Source organism: Entelurus aequoreus, linkage group LG02, assembly GCF_033978785.1.
Source record: "Entelurus aequoreus isolate RoL-2023_Sb linkage group LG02, RoL_Eaeq_v1.1, whole genome shotgun sequence".
In the NCBI taxonomy this organism is placed as follows: domain Eukaryota; kingdom Metazoa; phylum Chordata; class Actinopteri; order Syngnathiformes; family Syngnathidae; genus Entelurus; species Entelurus aequoreus.
In genome coordinates, this window is record NC_084732.1 from 63,319,253 (window position 1) to 63,345,657 (window position 26,405).

The 26,405-nt window shown below is 39.0% G+C and overlaps 1 protein-coding gene across 1 annotated transcript in view; it reads right to left on the reverse strand.

Annotated features, from left to right (window-relative positions):
- serinc4 (serine incorporator 4) overlaps nt 1-26,405 on the reverse strand; it is an 85,630-nt gene that overhangs the window by 53,939 nt on the left and 5,286 nt on the right. The window contains exon 2 of the mRNA XM_062030494.1: nt 11,058-11,225. Within this exon, the coding sequence (XP_061886478.1) occupies nt 11,058-11,225 (168 nt within the window). The remainder of the gene's footprint in view (nt 1-11,057; nt 11,226-26,405) is intronic.

Sequence of the window (26,405 nt, forward strand, 5' to 3'; positions counted from 1 at the left end):
TAGACTGGTCTGACACGCGGCACAGTGCTTTTTTGGGGGTCAAGTCTGCTCTCGCTAACGCTACCCTGCTGGCACACCCATTACCCGATGCTCCTATTGCAATCACCACGGACGCGTCAGATTATGCTGTAGGTGCAGTGCATGAGCAGTGGGCGGGTGGCACTTGGCAACCTTTGGCTTTCTTTAGCAGGCAGTTGCGCCCCTGCGAGCGGAAATATAGCACATTTGACCGTGAGCTCCTTAGCCTCTATCTGGCCATACGCCATTTCCGTTCGTTGCTTGAAGGCCGGCCTTTCACAGCTTTTGTGGACCACAAACCCCTCACTTTCGCGATGGCCAAGACGGCTGAACCGTGGTCGGCTCGGCAACAGAGGCACCTCTCCTACGTCTCAGAGTTCACGACGGACATCCAGCACCTTGCTGGTAAGAGCAATGTCGTTGCTGATTGCCTTTCCCGAGCTGTCGCGAGCGCTGTCCATGTGGGGCTCGATTTTGCACAAATGGCAGTTGACCAGGTCGACGACCCGGACATCCAAGCTCTGAAGGCTGCAGCCACAGGGTTACGGTTGTCTGAGGTCCCATTTGAGGACACAGGGGTTACGCTCCTTTGTGACGTCGCTACCGGTCGGCCACGGCCCCTTGTGCCCGCCATTTGGAGGCGGCGCGTGTTCCACTCCATCCACGGCCTTTCCCACCCTGGGAGGAAACCTTCCCAGCGGCTGGTTGCTGCAAAATTTGTCTGGCGTGGCCTGAAGAAAGACGTTAGGGACTGGGCTTCCACATGTGTGGCATGTCAGCGCTCAAAAGTGCACTGCCACACGCGGGCCCCACTGGCACCGTTTACGGTTCCGGAGCGCCGTTTTGACCATGTCAATGTGGACCTGGTCGGGCCTCTCCCATCCTCACGCGGCTGCACATACCTCCTCACGATAGTCGACAGGACCACCCGCTGGCCGGATGCAGTACCTCTGACGTCCGCCACCTCCGCCTCCACGTGGGTTGCCCGTTTCGGTACCCCATCGGACATATCATCCGACCGGGGCGCTCAGTTCACTTCTGAGCTCTGGGCCGCTGTGGCCGAGAGCTTGGGAGTGAAACTCCACCACACGACGGCCTATCACCCGCAGGCCAATGGTATGTGTGAGCGATTTCACAGGTCCATGAAGGCAGCGCTTAGGGCGTCCCTGAAGGACAGCGCTTGGGTAGACAAGCTCCCTTGGGTGATGCTGGGGCTTCGGACTGCCCCCAAGGAAGACTTGCAATCTTCCTCGGCAGAGTTGGTGTATGGCCAGCCCCTGCGGGTGCCAGGTGACTTAATTCCTAGCACGACGGCACCTTGGTCCGCCGGTAAGCAGCGAGCTGCTCTCCTCGATGCTGCCAAGAGTTTTGCCCCCATCCCCACTTCTCAACACGGCCTTACACCGTCTCATGTTCCCGCTTCCTTGAGGGGAGCAGCGTTTGTTTTTGTCCGCCACGACGCCCACCGCGGTCCCCTGCAGCCTCCTTACGATGGGCCATTTCGCGTCCTAGAGAGCGGAGATAAGCATTTTCTGTTGGATATCGGGGGTCGGTCTGAAAAGATCACGGTGGACCGGCTGAAAGCGGCCCACTTGGATCTTAGTCAGCCGGTTACCACGGCCGTACCCCCGCGCCGGGGTCGTCCGCCCGTTCTACCTAGGCCCCATGATAATGTTATGCATCCTTCTACGCAGGCCCCCGGGACCTTAGACAGTACAGGTACCCTTCTGGTCCCCCCTACTGACTCCCCGGCGTTTGTACCAGTCAGGCGCACCCGGTCTGATCGGCCCGTCCATTCCCCTGTCCATTGACAGTTTGTTTTCCTTTGTGATGGCGAATGCTGAGGGGACATGTGTAGCGGTTGATTTAAGGACATAATTCACCACACCTGTTATTTGACTTTGTCATCATCATTCACCGTACTGTTCTATTGTGTACATGACAATGTTGTTCTTTGTGTGCAGTTAAGAGCGAGTAATTCGGCGCGGCCCCTTTAAGTGGCCGTCAGTAGATTCTCACAAAGGTGGGGGTTTGTTGTTCCCGTGATATTTGAGTGTTTGTGATGAAAGCGTTCATTCTTGCTTGTGCTTTGATAAATAAACGACGCACACGTTTTTGTGTGTCAACTATACGTCAAGTTGTCTATCTTTCACGCTACGAGCACAACAGTAACAAGGTTTTCCAAAATAAGAGAACAACTTCAACTCAAGTTATGGAAAAAAGAGCCAACATGGCACTGCCATATTTATTATTGAAGTCACAAAGTGCATTATTTTTTTTAACATGCCTCAAAACAGCACCTTGGAATTTGGGACATGTTCTCCCTGAGATAATCCTGATACCCACTACAACTATGGGAAATACTATACTTTGACTTTCACAAAGTGCATTATTTTTAATTTTTTTAAACATGCCTCAAAACAACAGCTACAAAAACAATGAAGGCACACAGCTTCAGTCCAGAGCAGGGGTCACCAACCTTTTTGAAACCAAGAGCTACTTCTTGGGTACTGATTAATGTGAAGGGCTACCAGTTTGATACACACTTAAATAAATTGCCAGAAATAGCCAATTTGCTCAATTTACCTTTAACTCTATGTTATTATTAATAATTAATTATATTTATCTTTGTGGAAACACTGATCATCTTAATGATTTCTCACAATAAATATATATAGAAACAGATAAATATCAATATGCAACACTTTATTTTTATATTTTCTCTAAGTGCACATTTTTCAAATTGAACATTTTCAAATGATAACTTCTAAGACAGTCTTGTGAAATCACAATATCCCATTTTAACTAGCTAGCCACTTACATTTTTTTAACAAATCATGAATTACTTTGCACCATGTTTGTACAAATAATAACTCATGTAAAATACAAAAGTAAACTCTCAAATTTTTAAATCATGTCACACTTTGAACTGGACACCAAATCTGTTATCTGTTTCTTTGTCAGTTAGTGGGAAGCCTGGCATTGCATGTTGTTAACTAGTGTGTTGTACTCTGGTGTGTAACTTGACACTGCAACTCTGAGTGAGTCTTGCAGATGTGCATCAGTGAGGCGTGTTCTGTGTTTGTTCTTGATGAAGTTCATATCAGAAAAGGCTGATTCACAAAGATGAGATGTTTCCTCATTGTTTGCGGAACCTCCTTAATCTTTTGGACATATTTTCATAGCAATCTGGCCTTAAGCTTAATTATGATAAATGTAAAATGTTAAGGATCGGAAATCTAAAGGGAACGTCCTTTCGAATGGAATGCAAAGTGCCTGTTTTGAGGACAGATGGACCAGTTAACATACTTGGTGTTGTTGTCCCAGAGAATCTGGAAGATCTAGGCTCAGTAAATTATGATAATCGACTAAGAAAGCTGGACAAAATTATGCAATTATGGAAAGGGAAATCCTTAACCTTGTATGGTAAAATATCTATTGTCAACTCGTTAATTATTCCTCAATTTATTTATTTGTTTTTGTCATTACCAGCTCCATCACAAATCTTTTTTAAGATTTATGAGCGGAGGGTCTTCGATTTTGTCTGGGACGGCAAACCAGAAAAGATTAAAAGAAAGGTTTTGTACAATGAGTATGAATATGGGGGCCTGAAACTTCTCAACCTTGAAGCTATGTGTCTGTCTTTAAAAGCATCAATTGTTCCAAAGATGTATTTAAACACCGAGTGGTACACAAGTGTCCTGTTGGACAAAAACATGTACTGTTTCAAAAGAAATTGTATCCTTTTTTACAAGTGATCCCCTCCCATTTTTCTTATGTAGAGAGTCTGCTGGGAAACATGGCGGGGTTCATAAAGGAAACAATCCACTCATGGTGGTGTTTTCAATTTTATGTGCCAGAAAAAAGAGACGATATTTTGCAGCAGATAATATGGATGAACTCTAATATTGTAATAGATGGAAAGCCTTTCTTTTGGAAAAATATGTTTGAAAGAGGAATCATTTTTGTCAATGATATTATCAATGAGAATGGTAAAATTATGAAATACTGTATGATGAATTTAGAACTATGTATGGTGATGCTTGCTCAAGCTTTTCATTTAGTCAACTAACTGGAGTAATTGGGAAAAGATGGAAACAAATAATTAATTATGGAACTACTAAATTATTAGTTTGTAATCCTCTAATAAGAAATTCTAGTTGGCAAAAAGGAACTAAAATAATAGAAAAATGTATAATTGTTATTTAATAAAGAAATCTTTGAAGGCTGCCCCATACAACACATATGGAAAATGGGAGGACTTTTTTGACTGCCCGTTGCCATGGGATGCCATATTCAAACTACCGTAATTTCCGGACTATAAGCCGCACCTGACTATAAGCCGCACCAGCTAAATTTAGGGGAAAATACAGATTGCTCCATATATAAGCCGCACCCGACTATAAGCCGCAGGGTTTTGATGTGTAATTACCGTAGTATATAGGGGTTCCTGCTACCACGGAGGGGATTGTCGGGACAGAGATGACTGGGAACGCAAAGCGTCCCATTTATTAACAATAAATCTTTCAATCATTCAATCAAACTTTCACATCTTTGACATGGCGAACAGCATTCGTGCAGAGTACAAATAATACAACGGTGCAAAGTAATACAAAGTGCTCACCTGTACGTTATCAAAATAACCAGCCTATCGATATATGAAAAGTCAGTCAGTCTTTAATCATTGTGTCATCGTCTTCCTCCTGCGTACTAAAACCACCAAAATCCTCTTCGTCGGTGTCGGAGAAGAACAGGCCGTAAATAAGCCGCACCCTTGTATAAGCCGCAGGGACCAGAACGAGGGGAAAAAGTAGCGGCTTATAGTCCGGAAATTACGGTAATCTATAAAACTACTTTTGATGTGCAAAATCGTTATTTTCAAATTAAAATTATTTATAACTTCTTACCCACGGGGAAAATGTTAAAATTATGGAATATGACAGAGTCAGATGATTGCCGATTTTGTTGTCAGGAGTCTGAATCCACCCTGCATTTGTTTTGGTATTGTCATATTGTGTCTTCGTTTTGGGTGGAAGTTGAAAAAATGTGTTTAAGGATTGGTTTGTTTATGAAGCTTGATGTGGTTTCTGTTTTTTTAGGAGAGTTCATTGACAATCATGATTTAGTCAATTTAATTATAGTACTCGGTAAAAGGTTTATTTTTAAGGCCAAAAACAGATATTCACTTAGTATTACTTTCTTTAAAACATTTATTCAGTATTTTTTAACTTTAGAAAAATATGTGGTTGAAAACGATAAAGATGCAAAAAAACATAAAAAAAGATGAGAAGTCCTCAAAGGCTTATTTTGAAAGTATAATTATGTTTATAGATTATATGATATCTGTTGTTGTGTTCCCTAATTTGAGTGGCCTGGACATAATCTGGACTGTACATAAATGCTTATTTTGAAAATGTAATTTTGTTTATAAATTATATGCAATCTGTTGTGTTCCCTAATTTTTTTCTGTGTACATGAATGAAGGTGTGTGTTGCTGAGTCCGACTTGGACATTATCTGGACTGGACCTGATTTTAAAAACCCTTTAAACAAATCTAATTTCATTGACAACCTGGTCTGGTGAAGATAAGGTCCTTTTTTTTTAAAATAAAATAAAATAAGGTGAATAAATAAAAAACATTTTCTTGGATTAAAAAGAAAGTAAAACAATATAAAAATAATTACATAAAAATAGTAATTAATTAAAATGTTAGTGGACCAGCAGCACATACAATCATGTGTGCTTCAGGGACTGTGTCCCTTGCAGATGTGTTGTCTATGTTGTGGGAACCAGAATATTGGTAGCAGAAAGAAATAACCCCTTTTGTGTGAGTGAGTGTGGATGAGTGTGCATTGGGGGAAGGTTGTTTGGGTTGATACACTGATTGAAAGTGTATCTTGTGTTTTTTCTATGTTGATTTAAAAAATAAAAAAAATATTATTATTATTATTTTTATTTATTTTTTTATTTTTTTAGAACAGGCCAGCGGGTGACTCATCTGGTCCTTACGGGCGACCTGGTGCCCGCGGGCACCGCGTTGGTGACCCCTGGTCCAGAGTATACTAGAGCATACTTGCCAACCTTGAGACCTCCAAATTCAGGAGATGGGGGGTTTGGTGGTATATCGTAGCGTCCCGGAAGAGTTAGAGCTGCAAGGGGTTCTGGGTATTTGTTCTGTTGTGTTTATGTTGTGTTACGGTGCGGATGTTCTCCCGAAATGTATTTGTCATTCTTGTTTGGTGTGGGTTCACAGTGTGGCGCATATTTGTAACAGTGTTAAAGTTGTTTATACGTCCACCCTCAGTGTGACCTGTATGGCTGTTGATCAAGTATGCCTTGCATTCGCTTGTGTGTGTGTAAAAGCCACATATATTATGTGACTGGGCCGGCACGCTGTTTGAATGGAGGAAAAGCGGACGTGACGACAGGTTGTAGAGGACGCTAAAGGCAGTGCCTTTAAGGCACGCCCCCAATAATGTTGTCCGGGTGGAAATCGGGAGAATGGTTGCCCCGGGAGATTTTCGGGAGGGGCACTGAAATTCGGGAGTCTCCCGGGAAAATCGGGAGGTTCAAACCGATACCGATAATTTCCGATATTACATTTTAAAGCATTTATCGGCCGATAATATCGGCATGCCAATATTATCGGACATCTCTATCGACAACATGTCTATGTTGGTCCCCGTCCACCATGTTCTTCTTATAACTCAAATGTGCAGGCTGAAGCTGATGTTAACATACACCAGGGGTCGGCAACCCAAAACATTGAAAGAGCCATATTGGACCAAAAATACCCCCAAAAAATCTGTCTGGAGCCGCAAAAAATGTAAAGCCTTATTTAAGTGTTAAAATGAAGGCAACACATTATGTAAGTGTCCATATTAACTATATTAGACTACCATCAAAATGACTATGTGTCGCAGGCTGATGCAAATCTTCGTTGACAGAAATATTGAAATGTAATATTTATTCTACACGTTTTTACAACAGCCCTGCGATGAGGTGGCGACTTGTCCAGGGTGTACCCCGCCTTCCGCCCGATTGTAGCTGAGATAGGCTCCAGCGCCCCCCGCAATCCCGAAGGGAATAAGCGGTAGAAAATGGATGGATGGATGGATTTTTACAACATTGGAAAACATTAGTAAAACGGAGGCTTTTCAGAGGGTGTGATAACTCCTGGAAATTACTGACTTAAAATGGCCAAAGGTAAAGATGTGTGTGTTCAAGTTGAAGGAAACGGAAACTACAAATAAAATGAGCTCAAATATATCAAAAATACGAGGCATAATGATGCATTATGTACATACAGCTAGCATAAATAGCATGTTAGCATCGATTAGCTTGCAGTCATGCAGTGACCAAATATGTCTGATTAGCACTCCACATAAGTCAATAACATCAACAAAGCTCACCTTTGTGGATTCACGCACAGCATAAAACGTTTGATGGACAAATAGAGACTAAGAAGGAGTGGCATAAAACACGTCTTTCTGTGGCAGCATCAAGGAAAGTTGTACATGTAAACAAACTATGGTGCGTTCAAGGACTTCCGAAATCAGGACAAACTGGCGCGCGCCAAATACTCTCATCAGTGAAGAATGTTTCATGTAAACAGTGGGATTTCTAACAATTAGGAAGGTTTGTGTCATGTTTGTCCTCCTACAGAAACCATATTAAAACAAACTATATATTTTTTCATTTTCATACATTTTTGAAAAAGCTCCAGGGAGCCACTAAAGAGCTGCGCTGTGTTAAAAATGATTTCCAGACAGGAAAGGAGTCTGTTTCTTCCTACTTGTTTTCAGACACGTTAGAAAGTGAAACTGTAAACATGTTCAAAACATCACTTGTTGTTTTACTTACTATTGAAGTGAATTATATTTATACAGCCCATTTCTCTAGTGACTCAAAGCGCTTTACATATAGTGGAAAAACCAGTATCTAAGTTACATTTAAACCAGTGTGGGTGGTACTGAGAGCAGGTGGGTAAAGTATCTTGCCCGAGGACACAACGGCAGTGACTAGAATGGCATCGAACCTAGAACCCTCAAATTGCTGGCACGGCCACTCTACCAACTGAGCTACGCCACCCCATTGTCGTTTTGCTTTGGGTTTCTTTTTCTTCTTCCTCTTTTTTAACATGTCCGAAATAAACACAAATTTACAATACAATACAATAAAAGTGACTTCCTGTTCAGCGCGAAGAAAGCTCTAAATTTAAAGCATGGCATTATTAAACCGGATTCTACCACAACAACACAATTCCTTTATTATTTATATTTTTGTATTGTTAACCACGACAAATATTTGTTGTCAATTTGCCATTGTAGTCAAGACATATACCAAAAGGACCGCAAAAACATAGCATAAGAAAAAAATCAGAATCTACCATGTTTTTCGGACTATAAGGCGCACTTAAAATCCTTTCATTTTCTCAAAAATCGACAGTGCGCCTTACAACCCGGTGCGCCTAATGTACGGAATAATTCTCGTTGTGCTTACCGACCTCAGAGCAATTTTATTTGGTACATGATGTAATGATAAGTGTGACAAGTAGATGGTAGGCACACATAAGAGATACGTGTAGACTGCAATATGACGCAAGTAAACAACACCAAAACATTAAATGTTCCATTGAAAATAAAGAACATTACACACGGCACTCATAAATCTGTCAAAATGTTTTAGTATGACTTTGAAGCCGCACCGCTTGATGGATTGTCGGCCCATTACGGCTACCGTAGTCAGAGATACAAGTATTACTATGGTGTGTGTATAAGGACAGCAAAATGGCACCCATTAGCAGACATATTATCTGCCGTTTTGTTTCGCAATACCCAAAACTAACATTTATTACCTTCTGGTACCTGCTGATGTGTATTTGAGATCTGCATAAGTCCTGAAAATTTGCGCAAGTCCACCATTGTAGTCCGTGCCGATGCCGTAGTCGATAAGCTTCTTCTTTTTCACTATCTTCTTGTTATGGGCTATTGACCCTCTGCTGCTGCCGTTTCTAATATAAAGTAGCGTAAATTTCTAACTTATATCTCGCTATGGAAGCGCTAAAACCTACCATTGTAGTGGGTTTACATTTATTCACCCATGGAAATTTAGTTATTAGAGAGTTCCGGTCGGACGGTTTTTCACGGTACACATTTTTATGTTGTTACACCAGTGAGTCACGGATGAGGAGATGCTGCTCCGTTGTTGATTTAAGTCAAGTCTGAATGTCATTAAAACAGTTAGCTCCATCTTTTGACACTTCTTCCACTCCCGTCCTTGCACGCTACACCGCTACAACAAAGATGACGGGGAGAAGACGCTGTCGAAGGTGAGCCACGTAAATAAGACCACCCACAAAACGGCGCATCCTGAAGCGACTGTCAGAATGTGACTTGAAGATGATCTGTAAAACATCATCTATGCAACATTTTGACCAAAGAACCACCATTACATGTTATGTAGACCAGGGTTCCCCAACCTTTTTTCCACTAGGGACCGGTTTAATGTATGCATTACTTTCACGGACCAGCTTTCTATGTGTGGCAGATAAAAACAGCAAAAAAATTTGCCTTTGGCTACAATCTAAAAGTTAAGTCAGAGAAAATGTGGTAGTTTATAAATTAACTAAATGAGGCAATTCCTTAATGAATTGCATGTGAATGCTCCAATGCTGACATAATGAAGTGTGAATGTAAGAATAGTTTGAATGTTGGAATGTTTTGAATGTTGAAGCATTTGAATTTCTAGGAAAATCGGAATTTGGTTTGGAACTTGGGAAAGACTTAGTTTGAATGTCCAGGATGAGTGGAATATTTTGAAGGTGGAATACTTTGACTAGGTTGAAAAATGTTGGAAAAATGGATAATTCATTTGGAATGGGGACAATGTCCCTAAAAACGGAGAATTCTTGGAAATCCGGGAATTTTTTTTACAGTTTTTGAAAGGGAGCACACAATTCTTGAACAGGCTGAATATTTTGAAGTTGGAACCGTTTGAGTGGGAGATGTGGAACTTTGAAAAATGTCCCATTCTTTTCAATGGGAATTTCATGGAAATTTGGGGATTTCGGGAAAAGAGGGAATTTTTTTTGAAAATGCAAAAAAAATTGAATCTTCGGAATGAGTTGAAATGGTTAGTGTTGGAATTTTTCAAATCGGTCGAGAAATGTTGAAGTAGTAACATCTTTAATTGAGAAATGGTATTAAGGAATTCCTGGAATTTGAAATGGGTTGAAAAATGTGGAAGGAGTAGTCGCCAGAAAAAAGGGTCAAAAAATGGTTTAAAAAAAAACTGGAAGTCTAGGAATTCATGGAATATTTTTTTAACTTGAAAAAATTATAGTTTCAATGTCCAGGATGAGTGGAATATGTTGAAGGTGGAATGGTTTGAATCGGTTGAAAAAATGTGTAATTGGTGGAAGTTTGAAAATTCATTTTGAATGGGAAAAATGTTCCGGAAAACCTGGAATTCTGGGAATTTTGGGAATATGTCAACGGAAAGCCCGCGATTGGAATGGTTTGAATCTGATGAAAACAAGTGGAAGGTAGAGCGCGCCAAAATCTGGAGAAGAAGAAGAAGAAGTTGAATAAAAATAGATTAATTTTGGTGTAAAAAACCTTATTAATTGTGTGAATGCTTTGGAGCATTCACACAATTAATGTTGCTGTGCGGCACGGTAGCATATGCGTCACGGACCGGTACCGGTCCCCGGACCGGTGGTTGGAGACCACTGATGTAGACCACAAAGAAGTGTTTTCCATTTAGAAAAAAATCATCAATGCGCCTTACAAACCGGTGCGCCTTTTGTATGAAAAAAGACCTGAATTGACCCGCTCATCGGCAGTGCGCCTTATAATCTGGTGCGCCCTATGGTCCAGAAAATACGGTACATAAAAATATGAACAATGTGTGTTGTGTGTGTGTGTGTGTGTGTGTGTGTGTGTGTGTGTGTGTGTGTGTGTGTGTGTGTGTGTGTGTGTGTGTGTGTGTGTGTGTGGAGGCCATGCTGAGGGACAACACACACTTCTGGTACTCACATTTTCCCTGACCAGCTCGGAGACGGTGCGTGACAACATGAGGCAGGAGACGGCGCAGCTCATGATGTGGAAGAGGGTGTACATGATTCGCGTGCTGGTGGACGATTTGACGGGAGGACAGAAGGCACAGCAGAGCGAGCAGGGAGCCGGTCCACAGCAGCAGCAGATCTTGGCAGCAGAGAACATACAGTAAATACAGTAAAACATCTAGCCAGTGTTGGGACTAATAGGTACACAAGTCATGTGATCATGGGAAATATCTGCTCGCTGCAAGGTCACCCAACTCATACAAGTCATGTAACATTTTACCCGTCACAAGCTCATTAATGCGAGATACACAATGCACTTTATTGATGGCTTTCGAAGGTAAATTTTAAGCACTACAAGATAACATGTGAATCCAGTAATGCCAACCAGACAGGGTATTCCAGGTAGGAGATTCAACAAACTCAGTCTAATCCTGAAGTTGACGTATACCAAGAATAGAAATTTAGGGCCTGATTTACCAAAATTGAAAACAATACAAAAGTGGTGCACATATCCCTATTTCAATGAGGATGTTGTGGTTTCTACCCACTCCCAAGGTTGTTTTTTTTCTACTGGAGACACTCATTTCCAACCTGAGGTGTTTTGCTATGTTGTTGAATATACAGCACTTAACTAAAATCTGCAAAACCTTTTCTGGAAACTATAGAAGCCGGATTTAGACAACAGAACTTATTTTTGGCACGCCAAAAGTGCGCTGTGGTAGACCGCCCAAGCAATGTTGTGTCAATAAAAACAAACCACGGTGGTGGTCCGAAATAATGCATGTATCTTTTTTTTAGTTTTGGTTTTATTTTGAAAAAATAAAATGTATTTGCAGCCCGCAGATCAGTTTTAATGTATGTTACAAAACAAAACGAAAATTGGAATAAAAGAGCCAACAGGTGTAATGATTAAAAAAAAAGTTGAAATGTTCAAACTAATAACACAAAGCAGACATGCAGGGTGTTTTTAAAAAAAATAGACATATCAGTTTTGAAAGTGGAAACATGGCAAAATGGCCCACGCATCTTTTGATTTTTCAGTCTACAGCCCTAAGTGGAAAACAAAACTACACCCCTGCCTGAAGTCATTCATCAGGTCAATGATGGAATTGATGGACATTCAATATGTCCATCAGCATGAAAACATTTTCTCTCTCCATCATCTCTCTTATTTCAGCAATTTTTTTTTCAGCAATCAACTGTGCCAGTTAGCACGCACATTCCAAATGTACTACGTTTGTAAATAAAGACACGAAGCAGCATCCGCAAAACAGTTTAGGTTTGACAAATCACATTGCGAGTGCTAAATGATTATATTTGGGTCTCTTTCTCCTACTATTGTGGGCGTTCTGATAATCAGCATGTATTCTGCATTTACATGAATGGATTGCGTTCACTATTTTACCCATTTAGGAGATGCGGTTCTCTCTGCACATAAAGCTTAGTAGATCAGCTTTGTGTGCACTCAAGTTTGTTTTTTGTATGTCTTTTAGTACACGCAAACCTTTAGTAGATCCAGCCCTTAGGCCTGTGTGTTCCAGAAGAGTTGATCTGTGTTAGTTCAATCAAAGCTGGGTATTTTGAAAACTGATATCTTTCTTTACGCAACTGTAACCGAGAGTGTACAACGCATGGCTCGGATTCAGATCGAGGGGGCATTCCTCCCGTTCACATCTCTCCAGGCCTCACTGTCGTTGGCAGTGTGAGCAATGAAGTCCACCAACAGAACAAAGTAATCCATAAGTGCAAACAATACTGTTATCAGCATTTTGTGTTAAACTCCAACATACAGGCTCTGAGTCAGTGGGCAGCAAATATTGCCATCCCTGCCTGTAGCCTCTTACTGCAGAGTCCAACACCTTTTCAGAGGACTGGTTCCAGAGCTCTTGCTTGTGCGTTCAGCCTGGAACTTCTCAAACTCGCGAGCCAGCTCAGGCTCCATCGCCCCCAAAGAGGTGACGTACAACACAAGAGCTAACTTCAACAGCCAAGGATCAGATCGCCTGCCAAGGTCCATGTTTTCGGCTGCCACCCAACTCACAATGCACCTGACCCATTTGAAGTGGGCAATAGCGTCTAATAAAATATTTTCAATACTATGTACTAGGGCTGTGAATCTTTGGGTGTCCCACGATTCGATTCAATGTCGATTCTTGGGGTCACGATTCGATTCAAAATCGATTTTTTTTTTTTCAATTCAACACGATTCTCGATTCAAAAACGATTTTTTTCCCGATTCAAAAGGATTCTCTATTCATTCAATACATAGGATTTCAGCAGGATCTACCCCAGTCTGCTGACATGCAAGCAGAGTAGTAGATTTTTGTAAAAAGCTTTTATAATTGTAAAGGACAATGTTTTATCAACTGAGTGCAATAATGTAAATTTGTTTTAACTATTAAATGAACCAAAAGTATGACTTATTTTACCTTTGTGAAAATATTGGACACAGTGTGTTGTCAAGCTTATGAGATGCAATGCAAGTGTAAGCCACTGTGACACTATTGTTCTTTTTTTTATTTTATTTTTTATAAATGTCTAATGATAATGTCAATGAGGGATTTTTAATCACCGCTATGTTTAAATTGTAACTAATATTGATACTGTTGTTGATAATATTCATTTTTGTTTCACTACTTTTGGTTTGTTCTGTCGTGTTTGTGTCTCCTCTCAATTGCTCTGTTTATTGCAGTTCTGAGTGTTGCTGGGTCGGGTTTGGTTTTGGAATTGGATTGCATTGTTATGGTATTGCTGTGTATTGTTTGTTTGATTGATTAATTAAAAAAAATAAAAAATAAAATATAAAATATAAAAAAATAATTAAAAAAAATAAAAACGATTTTTTAAAAATGAGAATCGATTCTGAATCGCACACCATGAGAATCGCGATTCGAATTCGAATAGATTTTTTCCCACACCCCTACTATATACAGTAGGAAGGGGATTGATATGGCACTATTTGTCGCGGTTAACCTGACACATGAAACGTGAGGAATTAGGGGATGCACTATCACCTTTAGCCGACAGCCGACAATAGTGTGTTGAATACCTTAAAATGTGACTTATGGCAATTCCAACTTTGACCACAGCAACAGTTGCTATGTAGAGTGGAGCTTTCCGTCATTTTCAGCAGACTGCATTGCAAAATGATTAACACCCCGACCTTCCTCACACGCGAGATGCACCTAAGATTGGGGGCATATGAATCCCCTCCCTACTCTACACTGTGTACTACAAGGTGCTAATTCTCACAGTGTAAGTGTATTACTATCCCAAATCAATTACTATTGTTGCACACTTACTGGAAATGACAATCACGATATTTACAAACTACTTCTTCTTCTTCTTCTTCTCTTCTTTTAATTTGTGAATTCCAACCGCTTGAGTTAGTGCCTCCCATTCCGCTTTGAAATAAAGGGTGGCCATGGTCCATCCCTGTGCTCTCACCCTTTGGCTGGGTTTCAATTTGGGCATTTTAAGATTTACACTTAGAATGAGTCCATTAGGAGGAACTTTATTGTCATTGCATGAGTCCAACAAAATTGTTACGTCTGGGTTGCATGGTTGCGGTGGTCGTGTCCCCAAGATGCAGTAAAGACGTCAGGAAAGCAGCGTGCAGGTAAGATGCTTATTTATTCTCAATAAGCGAGGGGAAATAAATACAAAAATGCTGGCGTGCTGATGGCACGGAAAACTGCGGCAAAGCTTAACACAGGAACAAGCAAAGGCTAGTGACAAGTAGGAGAAAACGCAAACTGTTGCATGAAGCGAGCGAGACTGCCACGCTGAGTGTAATAAATAAACAACAACTAAGGAATAAACAACAACTAAGGAAATACCAAATTAAACCAAACATGACCCGGGCAACGGACCGTGACAGAAATTTCACTTACCGCTCTTCGTAAAAGGCGGAAAAAAGGTGGACGGGTGGGGAGCTTGAGTTTAAAAAAAAGTCGATCATAGACTGGGTTTCTATGAGGGTGGGGGGCCCCGGTCTGAGGCCAGGAAAAGAAATCGATAGCCACACACATTCGTACACGTACAGATACAATTGTTACGACACAGAAACCACGAGACTTGCAACAGGATGGGAAGGAAAGGCCCTCCGTTGCCAAAAGTATGGCCTTTCTGGAGCCGCTCGAGCCATCCTTTGCCCCTAGGAGTTAAGTTGTGTCAAATGTTTGGGTATGCTAAAATGCTGAGTGTGGACCCCGATACCTGTAATCATCACCTTCTTAGTTGTTTAGCAGAAAGGAGTGACTGAACATTTTCAAACAAACGCAGCCGGTAAATATTGTGACTGCTGGTAATGCTAGAAATCAAATTAGACAGTCAAAACGTGCACCGTTATGAAGTAAGTACACACTGTGCATTCTACACAATGAAGTACCGAAGGAAGTGCTTGTTTTCAGACACAGTGTACACATATTAAGATAAGCTGTCAACCCAAACTAATGCTATTTAATGCATTGGATGCTGGACTAGCAACTGATTATAGTAAAGTGGAAGGTGTCCAGATGTCCCAAAGTGTGTGTACATGTTAATTAAATGTACCCGTTGTCTTTTCTCCAGAGTACTTGACATGATGCTTGGCTTAGTTTTTACGCGGCATGCCTTTCCTGGCGTACTCGTTTATCCGGGATTGGCAGAGACACCGGAGCGCTCCAGTGGCTGATTGCTGACCAGATTGAACCCATACCAACTATATGCAATATATATATATACAATATACCAACCATTACACACCCAGTCTTGTGCATGTTAAGCATTCTATAAACCCTCTGTTTGTTTTTTAGTGTATTTATCTGCTATTTATTCGAGTTGATGTTAGAGACAGAATTAAGATCATTTGGACAAAATACAGCTTGTGGAAGTAGGCCAAAGCTAAACATCATTTTCTAGCGCTTATAGGGCTTAAAAAAACAAATAAGTATTTGTTTGATGTAGTTCAATGGAAAGTAGGCCATCATTATTAAACTTAATACTTTATGGGTTTTTTTTAGCTGTTTTCGTGATCCTAAATCAAAATTGAAGTAGTGCAATTACAAACGTTTGTACATACTGTAATGTGCAGTAACTAATCACTTTCAGATGACAATCTATTAATGTATCAATTTATAAGCTTGTTCACATTAGCGACACAAGTTTACTAGTGAGTAAGTACATTTTGTTTATAAAGCGCTTTTCACAGATAAAATCACAAACCGCTGTACAAAACATAGGTGAAGTAAAACAACAATTCAATGAAAACAACAGGGGCAATGTCATAACAAGGATACAAAGTGGATTAAAAATTATACTTAAAAAATGCATTAACTAAAAGCTTTACTAAAAAGAGAAGTTTTCAAATGTTTCTTAAAAGTTTCAACAGAGTCAAGATCACAGAGGGACTGTTGCAAATTGTTCCAGAGTCTGTGAGCTATAGCCTGGAATGCCAGGTCTCCACGGGTTTTAAAATTAGTTTTGGGGATCTTTAGAAGACCCTGGCGGCTGCACCCGGAAGAGTAGGGGCATAACAAGTCAGTGATGTACTGAGGGGCCCGCACGAAAATCTTCAACTCAATGCAGAATTTAACTGGAAGCCAATGAAGACTGGATAAAACAGGGGTGATATGGGCTGTTCAGGGTGCACCGGTCAAAAGTCTGGCAGCCGCATTTTGTACAGTCTGAAGTCTCTTTAGCGTAGACTTGTTTAAAAGAGTGAAGAGAGAATTGCAATTGTCAATACAAGATGAAATGAACGTGTGAATGATCATTTGGCCAGATCGAGTCAGTCTGCCCCACAAAAAGAGGATAGAAACTAATAAGAAACTTATTGACTACAACTTTGGCCGACAATTGGATAAAAGATGCCGGACTTACACAATGCTCTGTATGTAAATGTAAATGTAGATGTAAATGTAAATGTAAACCTCTACCTTATATAAAGATATGCGTTGACGTAACAAGAGCAAAATATGTCACTAAAGTCTGAAATTCCAAACGGCTCGTTTGGAGGAGGTTTGTAAGAAGACAAAAGTGTTTTATAAATAGCTATGACATGCCTCCAATGTTTGGATTCACATTTACAAAAGTTATGAGGATCCCAAATACACAAAACAGGTGCCAACAGGTAAGAACATGTTTTGTATAATATGACACCTTTAAGTCCCCCAGCAAGTTTAACATCATAAAATGGCATTGCTGAGTAGATGATATGTTAGATATTTCAGTCCAAATATGTTGACACATCCAGCAACTTAAGAACAGCAGGTTGAAACAATTTTGCCTTTTAAGAACATGCCATGAATTTGAATGGACTCCTCTTAGGAAATCACTTAGGAAGAAAGATAAGAGGAAAAGTTAGGAACTTATTTCTGAATGGGGCCCAATGGCCAATCATTTGTGCGTAACTGTGCCAGTATACACTGGGGGTGTGGGAAAAAATATATTTCGAATTCGAATCGCGATTCTCACGTTGTGCGATTCAGAATCTATTCTCTTTTTTTTTTTAAATCGATTTTTTTAATTTTTTAATTTCTTCATTTTTTAAAATTGTTTTTATTAAGTTTTGTTTTTAATTAATCAATCCAAAAAAATAATACACAGCAATACCATAACAATGCAATCCAATTCCAAAACCAAACATGACCCAGCAACACTCAGAACTGCAATAAACAGAGCAATTGAGAGGAGACACAAACACGACACAGAACAAACCAAAAGTAGTGAAACAAAAATAAATATTATCAACAACAGTATCAATATTAGTTACAATTTCAACATAGCAGTGATTAAAAATCCCTCATTGACATTATCATTAGACATTTATAAAAAAAAATTTAAAAAAGAACAATAGTGTCACAGTGGCTTACACTTGCATCGCATCTCATAAACTTGACAACACACTGTGTCCAATATTTTCACTAAGATAAAATAAGTCATATTTTTGGTTCATTGAGTATTTAAAACAAATTTACATTATTGCAATCAGTTGATAAAACATTGTCCTTTACAATTATAAAAGATTTTTACAAAAATCTACTACTCTGCTTGCATGTCAGCAGACTGGTGTAGATCCTGCTGAAATCCTATGTATTGAATGAATAGAGAATCCTTTTGAATCAGGAAAATCGCGTTGAATCGAAAAAAATCGATTTTGAATCGAATCGTGACCCCAAGAATCGATATTGAATCGAATCGTGGGTGACACACAGAGATTCGCAGCCCTAGTTTGCACGTACATTCATAACGTGCTAAACCGGGGATGCCAAACGTATGGCCGGCGGGATGAGTTTGCTAAGTATAAAAATTAGCTGAAATTTTTGAATGGAAGAAACTGCTGTTCTAAATGTCTCTGCTAGATGTCGCAATAGCAATTATTTGTATCTTTGTAGATTATGCTGCATATGTAAAAAAAAATAAACCACATGATGTTAGTGCACCAGTCAAGGAAAATTTGCAAATTACATAAATAACATACTGTAATTTGATTTTGATATTATTTTTTTATCTTGATAGATTGAAAATTAACACCAATGAGTTGACTGATGAACATTATCACATAATTTATTCAGAAAATATAAATAACGACAAATAAATATGGAGTATTATTAACTGCAACACCTAAGTGTAAAAAAAACCCAACAACATTATGATTTGTACATTTTCAGAATGTGCCTGTTCTATTTTAAACAAGGAAAACAATCTGAAGTTGTCTTTATTTTTAAGTTATCGTGCCGTGATTTTACCAGTCCGGCCCGCTTGGGAGTAGATTTTTCTCCTTGTGGCCCCCCATCTAAAATGAGTTTGACACCCCTGTGCGAAACATAGACGGTTTCAAGCAAAATCACATTGCTACATTTGCATCAGTTTATATTTGTACCAGATTAGTTGTACCAAAACATCAAGCAAGTCACAGCGGATTTCATTTCAACAATCAAATATAAAAACATGATAGTAAATAAACCTACGTCTTTGCCACTCGATGATGTGCTCATTCGTGTCGATGGTGTTTTAACGTTTAGGGGACGTGCTGTAATGAAATTTTAAAAAACATACTCCGATGAAAAATGCTTTGAATGGTCGCCTTTTGTTATACTCAGACAACGTCTGCGCATACAGTACATGCTGCTTCTGAAGCAAAATAGCCACAACTTAATGCTTGTTAGAAGACTATTGCCGTTATATTTTCTGCTTCTATGACAACTGATCAGACTAGCTAGCGATAGTATCTCAACATCGTCTATTCTCACTTCTGTCTCTACTGCGTCTTATGCAAAATATAATAGTAATAATTTATTCTATTATTATCTATTATATCTATTGAGGTTGAGAAAAAAACATGTTTTAACCTGTTAAAATTTGCACTTTTATTGATTATTTATTTTGGTAATACAGACAGTGTTTCATTTTTTATTTGAATTTTAGTAATTATTTTGGAGCTATATATTTTGCTGAAAAAATGCTATTTCATGTAAATGTTTTATGTCAATCCACAGTGGCAGTTGTTTTGTAGTAACCTTTTTAGATTTATTTACTTATTTTGAGATACATTTTAAACATAAATGAACATATCCATTAAATATAACCATATAATGTCAAATGAGTTTAACACTACAATTTGAGAAAAAAAAATTTAAAAAAAGGGGGAAAAAAAGAAATATAAATAAATACAATTTAATTGGGGCCCCTTTGAATTGTCCAGGGACCCACTCAAATCATCACCTGTTGGTCCATCGAAGTCACTACATTGAAAACCTAACAACAGCACTAATCTCAAACTTCTCAGTACAAAATTAATGTGATTAATCACAACAAAAGCTACAGTATGTCAATGCAGGATGCAAGTGGGCAGTGACGCTTTTCATCATAAATGTATTAAGTATTCAATCGTTCATTATTATACCCAAGGTTCTGGCAAGATGTAGTGCAATAACTCATGAGGCACTTTTCTAAAGTCAACAGCCTTGTCTCGTTCAAGCAAGACCATAGGCAGAGGTGGGTAGTAATTTGGACCCCGACTTAAACAAGTTGAAAAACTTATTCGGGTGTTACCATTTAGTGGTCAATTGTACGGAATATGTACTGTACTGTGCAATCTACTAATACAAGTTTAAATCAATCAATCAATACTCCGTTACATCTACTTGAGTGACTTTTGGGATAAATTGTCCTTCTAAGAGTAGTTTTAATGCAACATACTTTTACTTTTACTTGAGTATATTTACAGAGAAGAAACGCTACTTTTACTCCGCTCCATTTATCTACATTCAGCTCGCTACTCGCTACTGATTTTTATCGATCTGTTAATGCACGCTTTGTTTGTTTTGGTTTGTCAGACAGACCTTCAAAGTAGGATCTATCGCATGCCTGCGTTTCACCAATCAGATGCAGTCACTGGTGACGTTGGACTCCGTTTAACCAATCAAACAGAGCCAGGCGGTCACATGACCGTCACACGTGGACCCCGACTTAAACAAGTTGAAAAACTTATTCGGGTGTTACCATTTAGTGGTCAATTGTACGGAATATGTACTGTACTGTGCAATCTACTAATAAAAGTTTCAATCAATCAATCAAAAGTGTGAAGGAAAAAAGACACTTTTTTATTTCAACCGTACCTCCCGTCAAAAGCCTAAAGACTGACCGCACAGTTCCTGTCTTCACAATAAAAGTGCCCCTCCATCACGCCTGCGCTAACAAAATAAGACTCTCCGAAAGCCAGCGCAAAGAAGCTAGCAAGCTACGGAGTTTGCCGCCAATGTATTTCTTGTAAAGTGTATAAAAACGAATATGGAAGCTGGACAAATAAGATGCCAAAAACCAACCACTTTCATGTGGTATTAGACAGAAAGGAGGAACTTTTTTTCTCCTCCATTAGAAAACGTGGACGTTATCAGCACTACTGTCTGATTCCAATCAATGCAAGTCATCATAATCAGGTAATACACCAACTTATATTCTTGTCTTCATGAAAGAAAGGAGTCTATATGTTAAACATGCATGTATATTCATTAAAACACCTTTAACATGTGAACAAAAACGTCAAAATAAATAAATATAAATGATATACTGTATATTTATATATATATATATATATATATATATATATATATATATATATATATATATATATATATATATATATATATATATATATATATATATATATATATATATATATATATATATATATATATATATATATGATATGTGTGTGTATGCATATATGAGGTAGATCACCTCGACTTGGTCATTTAAAAAGTAGCTCGCCTGCTGAAAAAGTGGGGGCACCCCTGGCTTACATGAACTCAACGTCAAATTTGAGGAAGCACATCGCGGTAAGTAACGTTAGTAGATATTTTGGCTGTCACCGTAGGCTGATATTAGCTTCTCTGCGGAAAATACGGTACTTGTTCTTATGCTATCTGAACTCACTATGTTCTCTGCTCGCTGTGCATATCCTACCAAGTCAGACCTACACTGTTTCAATGCCCATTTCTCTGATGATGCAATTGTTGATGACTGAAGTGCTGTTATCAACCAAACCCTCCTCATACCACCCCCCGGATTGTAAATAATGTAAATAATTCAATATATATACTCTGGTGATTAACTTGTGTGATGACTGTATTATGCTGATAGTATATATTTGTACCATGAATTGATTTACGTGGACCCCAATTTAAACAAGTGGAAAAACTTATTGGGGTGTTACCATTTAGTGGTCAATTGTACGGAATATGTACTGCACTGTGCAATCTACTAATAAAAGTTTCAATCAATCAATCAATCAAAAAATCACTGTCAAATGTACATCGTGTGGGGACATTTATTAACGCACAGCAGACTCACACACACACACACACACACACACACACACACACACACACACACACACACACACACACACACACACACACACACACACACACATGCATAGAAACACCAATCAGAAGTGCACAGTGTGTTTACCATGAATTGATTAACGTTGAAAAACGTATTGGGGTGTGACCATTTAGTGGTCAATTGTACAGAATATGTACTGTACTGTGCAATCTACTAATAAAAGTTTCAATCAATCAATCAATGAATGCCTACTGAGACTATGGTGCTGTTAAGTTATTGTGGCTCAATTTGCCGTAATTGTTTTAATGTACTATTATTTAATATATATTATTGTTTTAGTTGCTTAAGAGATATTCTTGGCTCTGAATTTGCTCATTGATATTTTTATGTTTTTGTGCGTTATTTGTTCGCGTCATCATTAACCGAACAGGTTACTCATCAGTTACTCAGTACTTGAGTAGTTTTTTCACAACATACTTTTTACTTTTACTCAAGTAAATATTTGGGTGACTACTCCTTACTTTTATTTGAGTAATACATCTCTAAAGTAACAGTACTCTTACTTGAGTACAATTTCTGGCTACTCTACCCACCTCGGGCCATAGGCAAGAGCTTTCACAGAGCCTTCACAATAAGTCTGCCACGCAGGGCAGTGACCGGGATCTGACAAATACCGAGGTCAAAATTTGGTGGTTCAAGAAAAGTTTTAAAAGGCTGAAATCGTGGCTATCACAGTAGCATATGAATAATAGTAACTTGAGCAATTTACACACCAGGAAAAGCATATATTGAGGTACAACTATCATGTGTTATTTTACCAAACATCTTTAACAATCAGCACTATTTGATTTTTTTTAAATCTCTCCTGTACAGGCACTCAGGCAAATAATATTATTGATGAAGATGCCCAAATCTGCTCTACAGATTTACTTTACAAAAGAGAAGTGTGGGATACACGGTCACACTTTTCTAGCAGATATACTGTATATCTCAGATTTAACTCACTTTTCTCAGATTTAGCTCATTTTCATCACATTTAAGTTTAAATTAAATGTTGACTCTAAATACTATATCTAAATTTTGCCTGAACCACCTCATCTGGCTCCTCTCGATGTGGAGGAGCAGCGGTGTGAGCGCTAAATGTAAATCTAAACCTAAATGTTAAATCTAACCTTATGTGTTAAATCTAAACCTAAATGTTAAATCTAAACCTAAATCTTAATCTAAATCTAAATGTGAGCGCTTAATATTAAATCAAAACCTACATGTTAAATCCAAACCTAAATGTTAAGTCTAAACTTAAATGTTGAATGTAAACCTAAACTTAAATCTTAAATATATACCTAAATGTGAGCGCTAAATATTTAATCCAAACCTAAAAGTCTTTAAAAAATCAAAATAAATCGCGAAAATCTGACTTTTAACACACTGTTCCATACAAGCAGCAACAAGGGTAGAAATCCACATGTGTAAGCTTCATCACAAAACTTGTTTAAATCTTTCTCTGTAAGTAGATATTGTGCATAAATATATTTAGTAGTTGTTTTTGCTGAGTTTTTGATGTCTTTTGTATTCGTGTCCATGTGGTTTTTGCCTCAGTAACTCTGACGATCAAAGGAACAAAAATGCATGTAGCGCTAAATTTGACCAGTAGAGGGCGACTGCCGCTACACATTAGGTTTAATTGTGTTAAACCACATTCATTGTGTGCAATGTTTGCTGTGGATGTTCTTTAATTACTATATGCGTAAACATCTGTAATGTATTGTGTACATGCATTAACACTAAACCTTCTATTGTATTCATGTAAATATACAATGAATGTTAAATTTTTTTGTAATGTTAATTTTATGTTACATTAAATGTAAAGAAATAAAACTGAGGACGGGTAAAAATTTAAAAGAAGGAACATTAATCCTCAACAAAACTTCTGGTGCTTCTGTTTTGTCATGCTGTTAACTATCTGTCTCTCTGCACACGCTGGAAACGAGTAGCGAGGGCTAAATAATTAATTTATTTACAGTGCAGTGTGACAGCCGATCTGTTTGATTTGCAATTAAAATGCAGTCTTAAAGGAATATAACCTGCGGAGGCACTTTCTGAAGAAACTTCGATGCCCAGCCCCTGAGCCCTTGGGCTCTTGAAACGGGGGCCCTCTTCATGATAATAATAACAATGGATTAGATTTTATGTCGCGCTTTTCCATTATTAGATACTCAAAGCGCTCACAGAGAAGTGGGAACCCATCATTTATTCACACCTGGTGGTGGTAAGCTACATTTGTAGCCACAGCTGCCCTGGGGTAGACTGACGGAACGAGGCTGCCAGTTTGCGGCTACGGCCCCTCCGACCACCACCTATCATTCATTCATCATTCATTCACCAGTGTGAGCGGCACCGGGGCCAAGGGTGAAGTGTCTTGCCCAAGGACACAACGGCAGCGATTTGGATGTCAAGAGACGGGGAACGAACCTGCAACCCTCAGGTTTCTGGCACGGCCGCTCTACCCTCTACGCCATACCGCCCCTAAATGATGTAGTTGAATAGCCCTGTTGTATAGTATGGAACAGTATGATTGAGAGGATGAGCTACTAGACAGTGATGTACCGAGCACACAGTGTTTCACACAAAGTATATTTGTAGAGTTCAGGCGCAAAAACAGATTTCTTCATTTTTCTTGTTTTGAGTAAATCAATCCACATTCTGCTGATGTGGGTTGCATTGCATTGAATCAACCAACAACAACAAATAAAAACCAAAATGATAGTCTCATTTTGAAAAATGCTAATTTTGGTATGAGATTTTGATCATTTTGTACAAATTTTGCAGCAAAAACAGACAACAATAACAGACTAATCCTGAAAGGCAGTGGTTCTCAAATGGGGGTACGCGTACCCCAGGGGGTACTTGAAGGTATGCCAAGGGGTACGTGAGATTTTTTTTAAATATTCTAAAAATAGCAAAAATTCAAAAATCCTTTATAAATATAAATAAAAACCTATCTTTTTTTCAAAATAGTTCAAGAAAGACCACTACAAATGAGCAATATTTTGCAGTGATATACATTTTAATAAATCAGAAACTGATGACATAGTGCTATATTTTACTTCTTTATCTCTTTTTTTCAACCAAAAATGCTTTGCTCTGATTAGGGGGTACTTGAATTTTAAAAAAAATTCACAGGGGGCACATCACTAAAAAAGGTTGAGAACCACTGCTGTAATGTGCCAGCCTGGCCCTAAAATGAGTGAAAACAAATAGTTTTTTTTAGAAGAATGCTTATTCCATCAATGTAATAAATTAATTTTATCCAAACAAAAACATTTTTGGGGTGATCCCTGCTCAGGGGGTCCAGGGTTTACACTGACTGCTGCATTATGACATCATTACATTGACGGCTGCATCACAAGAAAACAACAGCAGAGCAAACAATTCAGTTCGTCATTCGATAGAGTATTGGCTACACACGTAACCTGTACATCAGCATCCAAAATCAGGCCCGCGGGAAGTCCCAAGTATAAAAAAAAATAAAAAAATAAAAATTCTTATTTTTTTCTGTCTTTTCTTATCCACTTTGTACCGCTTGCCCCCGGCCAAATTGTTGTAACCCAATGCGGCCCCAGAGTCAAAAAGTTTGGGGACCCCTGCTGTTCATTATGTAAATATGCAATAGACAGCATTTTTCCTACCCCAATGTGTCCAACTTTCTTGGTCACATATCGCTCAGATTCATCAGGACAGTATTTCTTTTTGAGGCCAGTAGGCGAGGGCACCTCACACTCACTGATTTCATCAAAGTTATTCATTATTGATGCTTTAATTTAGTAACAATCACAACAAAACAGAGACAAAGCGAGCAAACTGTAGCGCCGATGTTGCATGACAACATCAAATGTTGATGCGCTGATTGGTCCCGATGGATTTGTCTGTTTGTGCTGCAAAAACACCAGGTCGTTTGTCTCGTTCTGAAGTAAAACGGAATATCCATCCATCCCAGCTGCACCAAGGCAGAAGGCGGGGTACACCTTAGACAAGGCACCACCTCATCGCAGAAAACAAATATTCAACAGTGAAATGCGAAAGATAAATTGGTTATGCGGAACATTTTATTTTACTGCCTGGTAGAGAATGGTTTACTGTAAACTATTGAGTGGTACTCACAGCTCAAAATCGGCAGAATGGCGTTTATCGGTATTTGCGCCAGAACACTTCATTTGCAGTCGGTCATTACATTTTCTTTTTGTCACTTATAAAAATACAGAGGACATGACCTCAATGGTAGTTATGGCTATCAGTAATACTCATTGTGCAGCTTGGTATTTTTTCAAATGTATGGCATTCAGTTCCGAGCGCACTTTGTTATATACAGGGCAGAAACCTGAGAAGCTGCAGCAAGTCTTTCTTCTCTGCTTTAGTGTGCAGGCAAGCCTCGACTTTCAGTGCACTGCATTCAGTACACTCACTCTGTGTATGGCACCAGTTTGTTTCG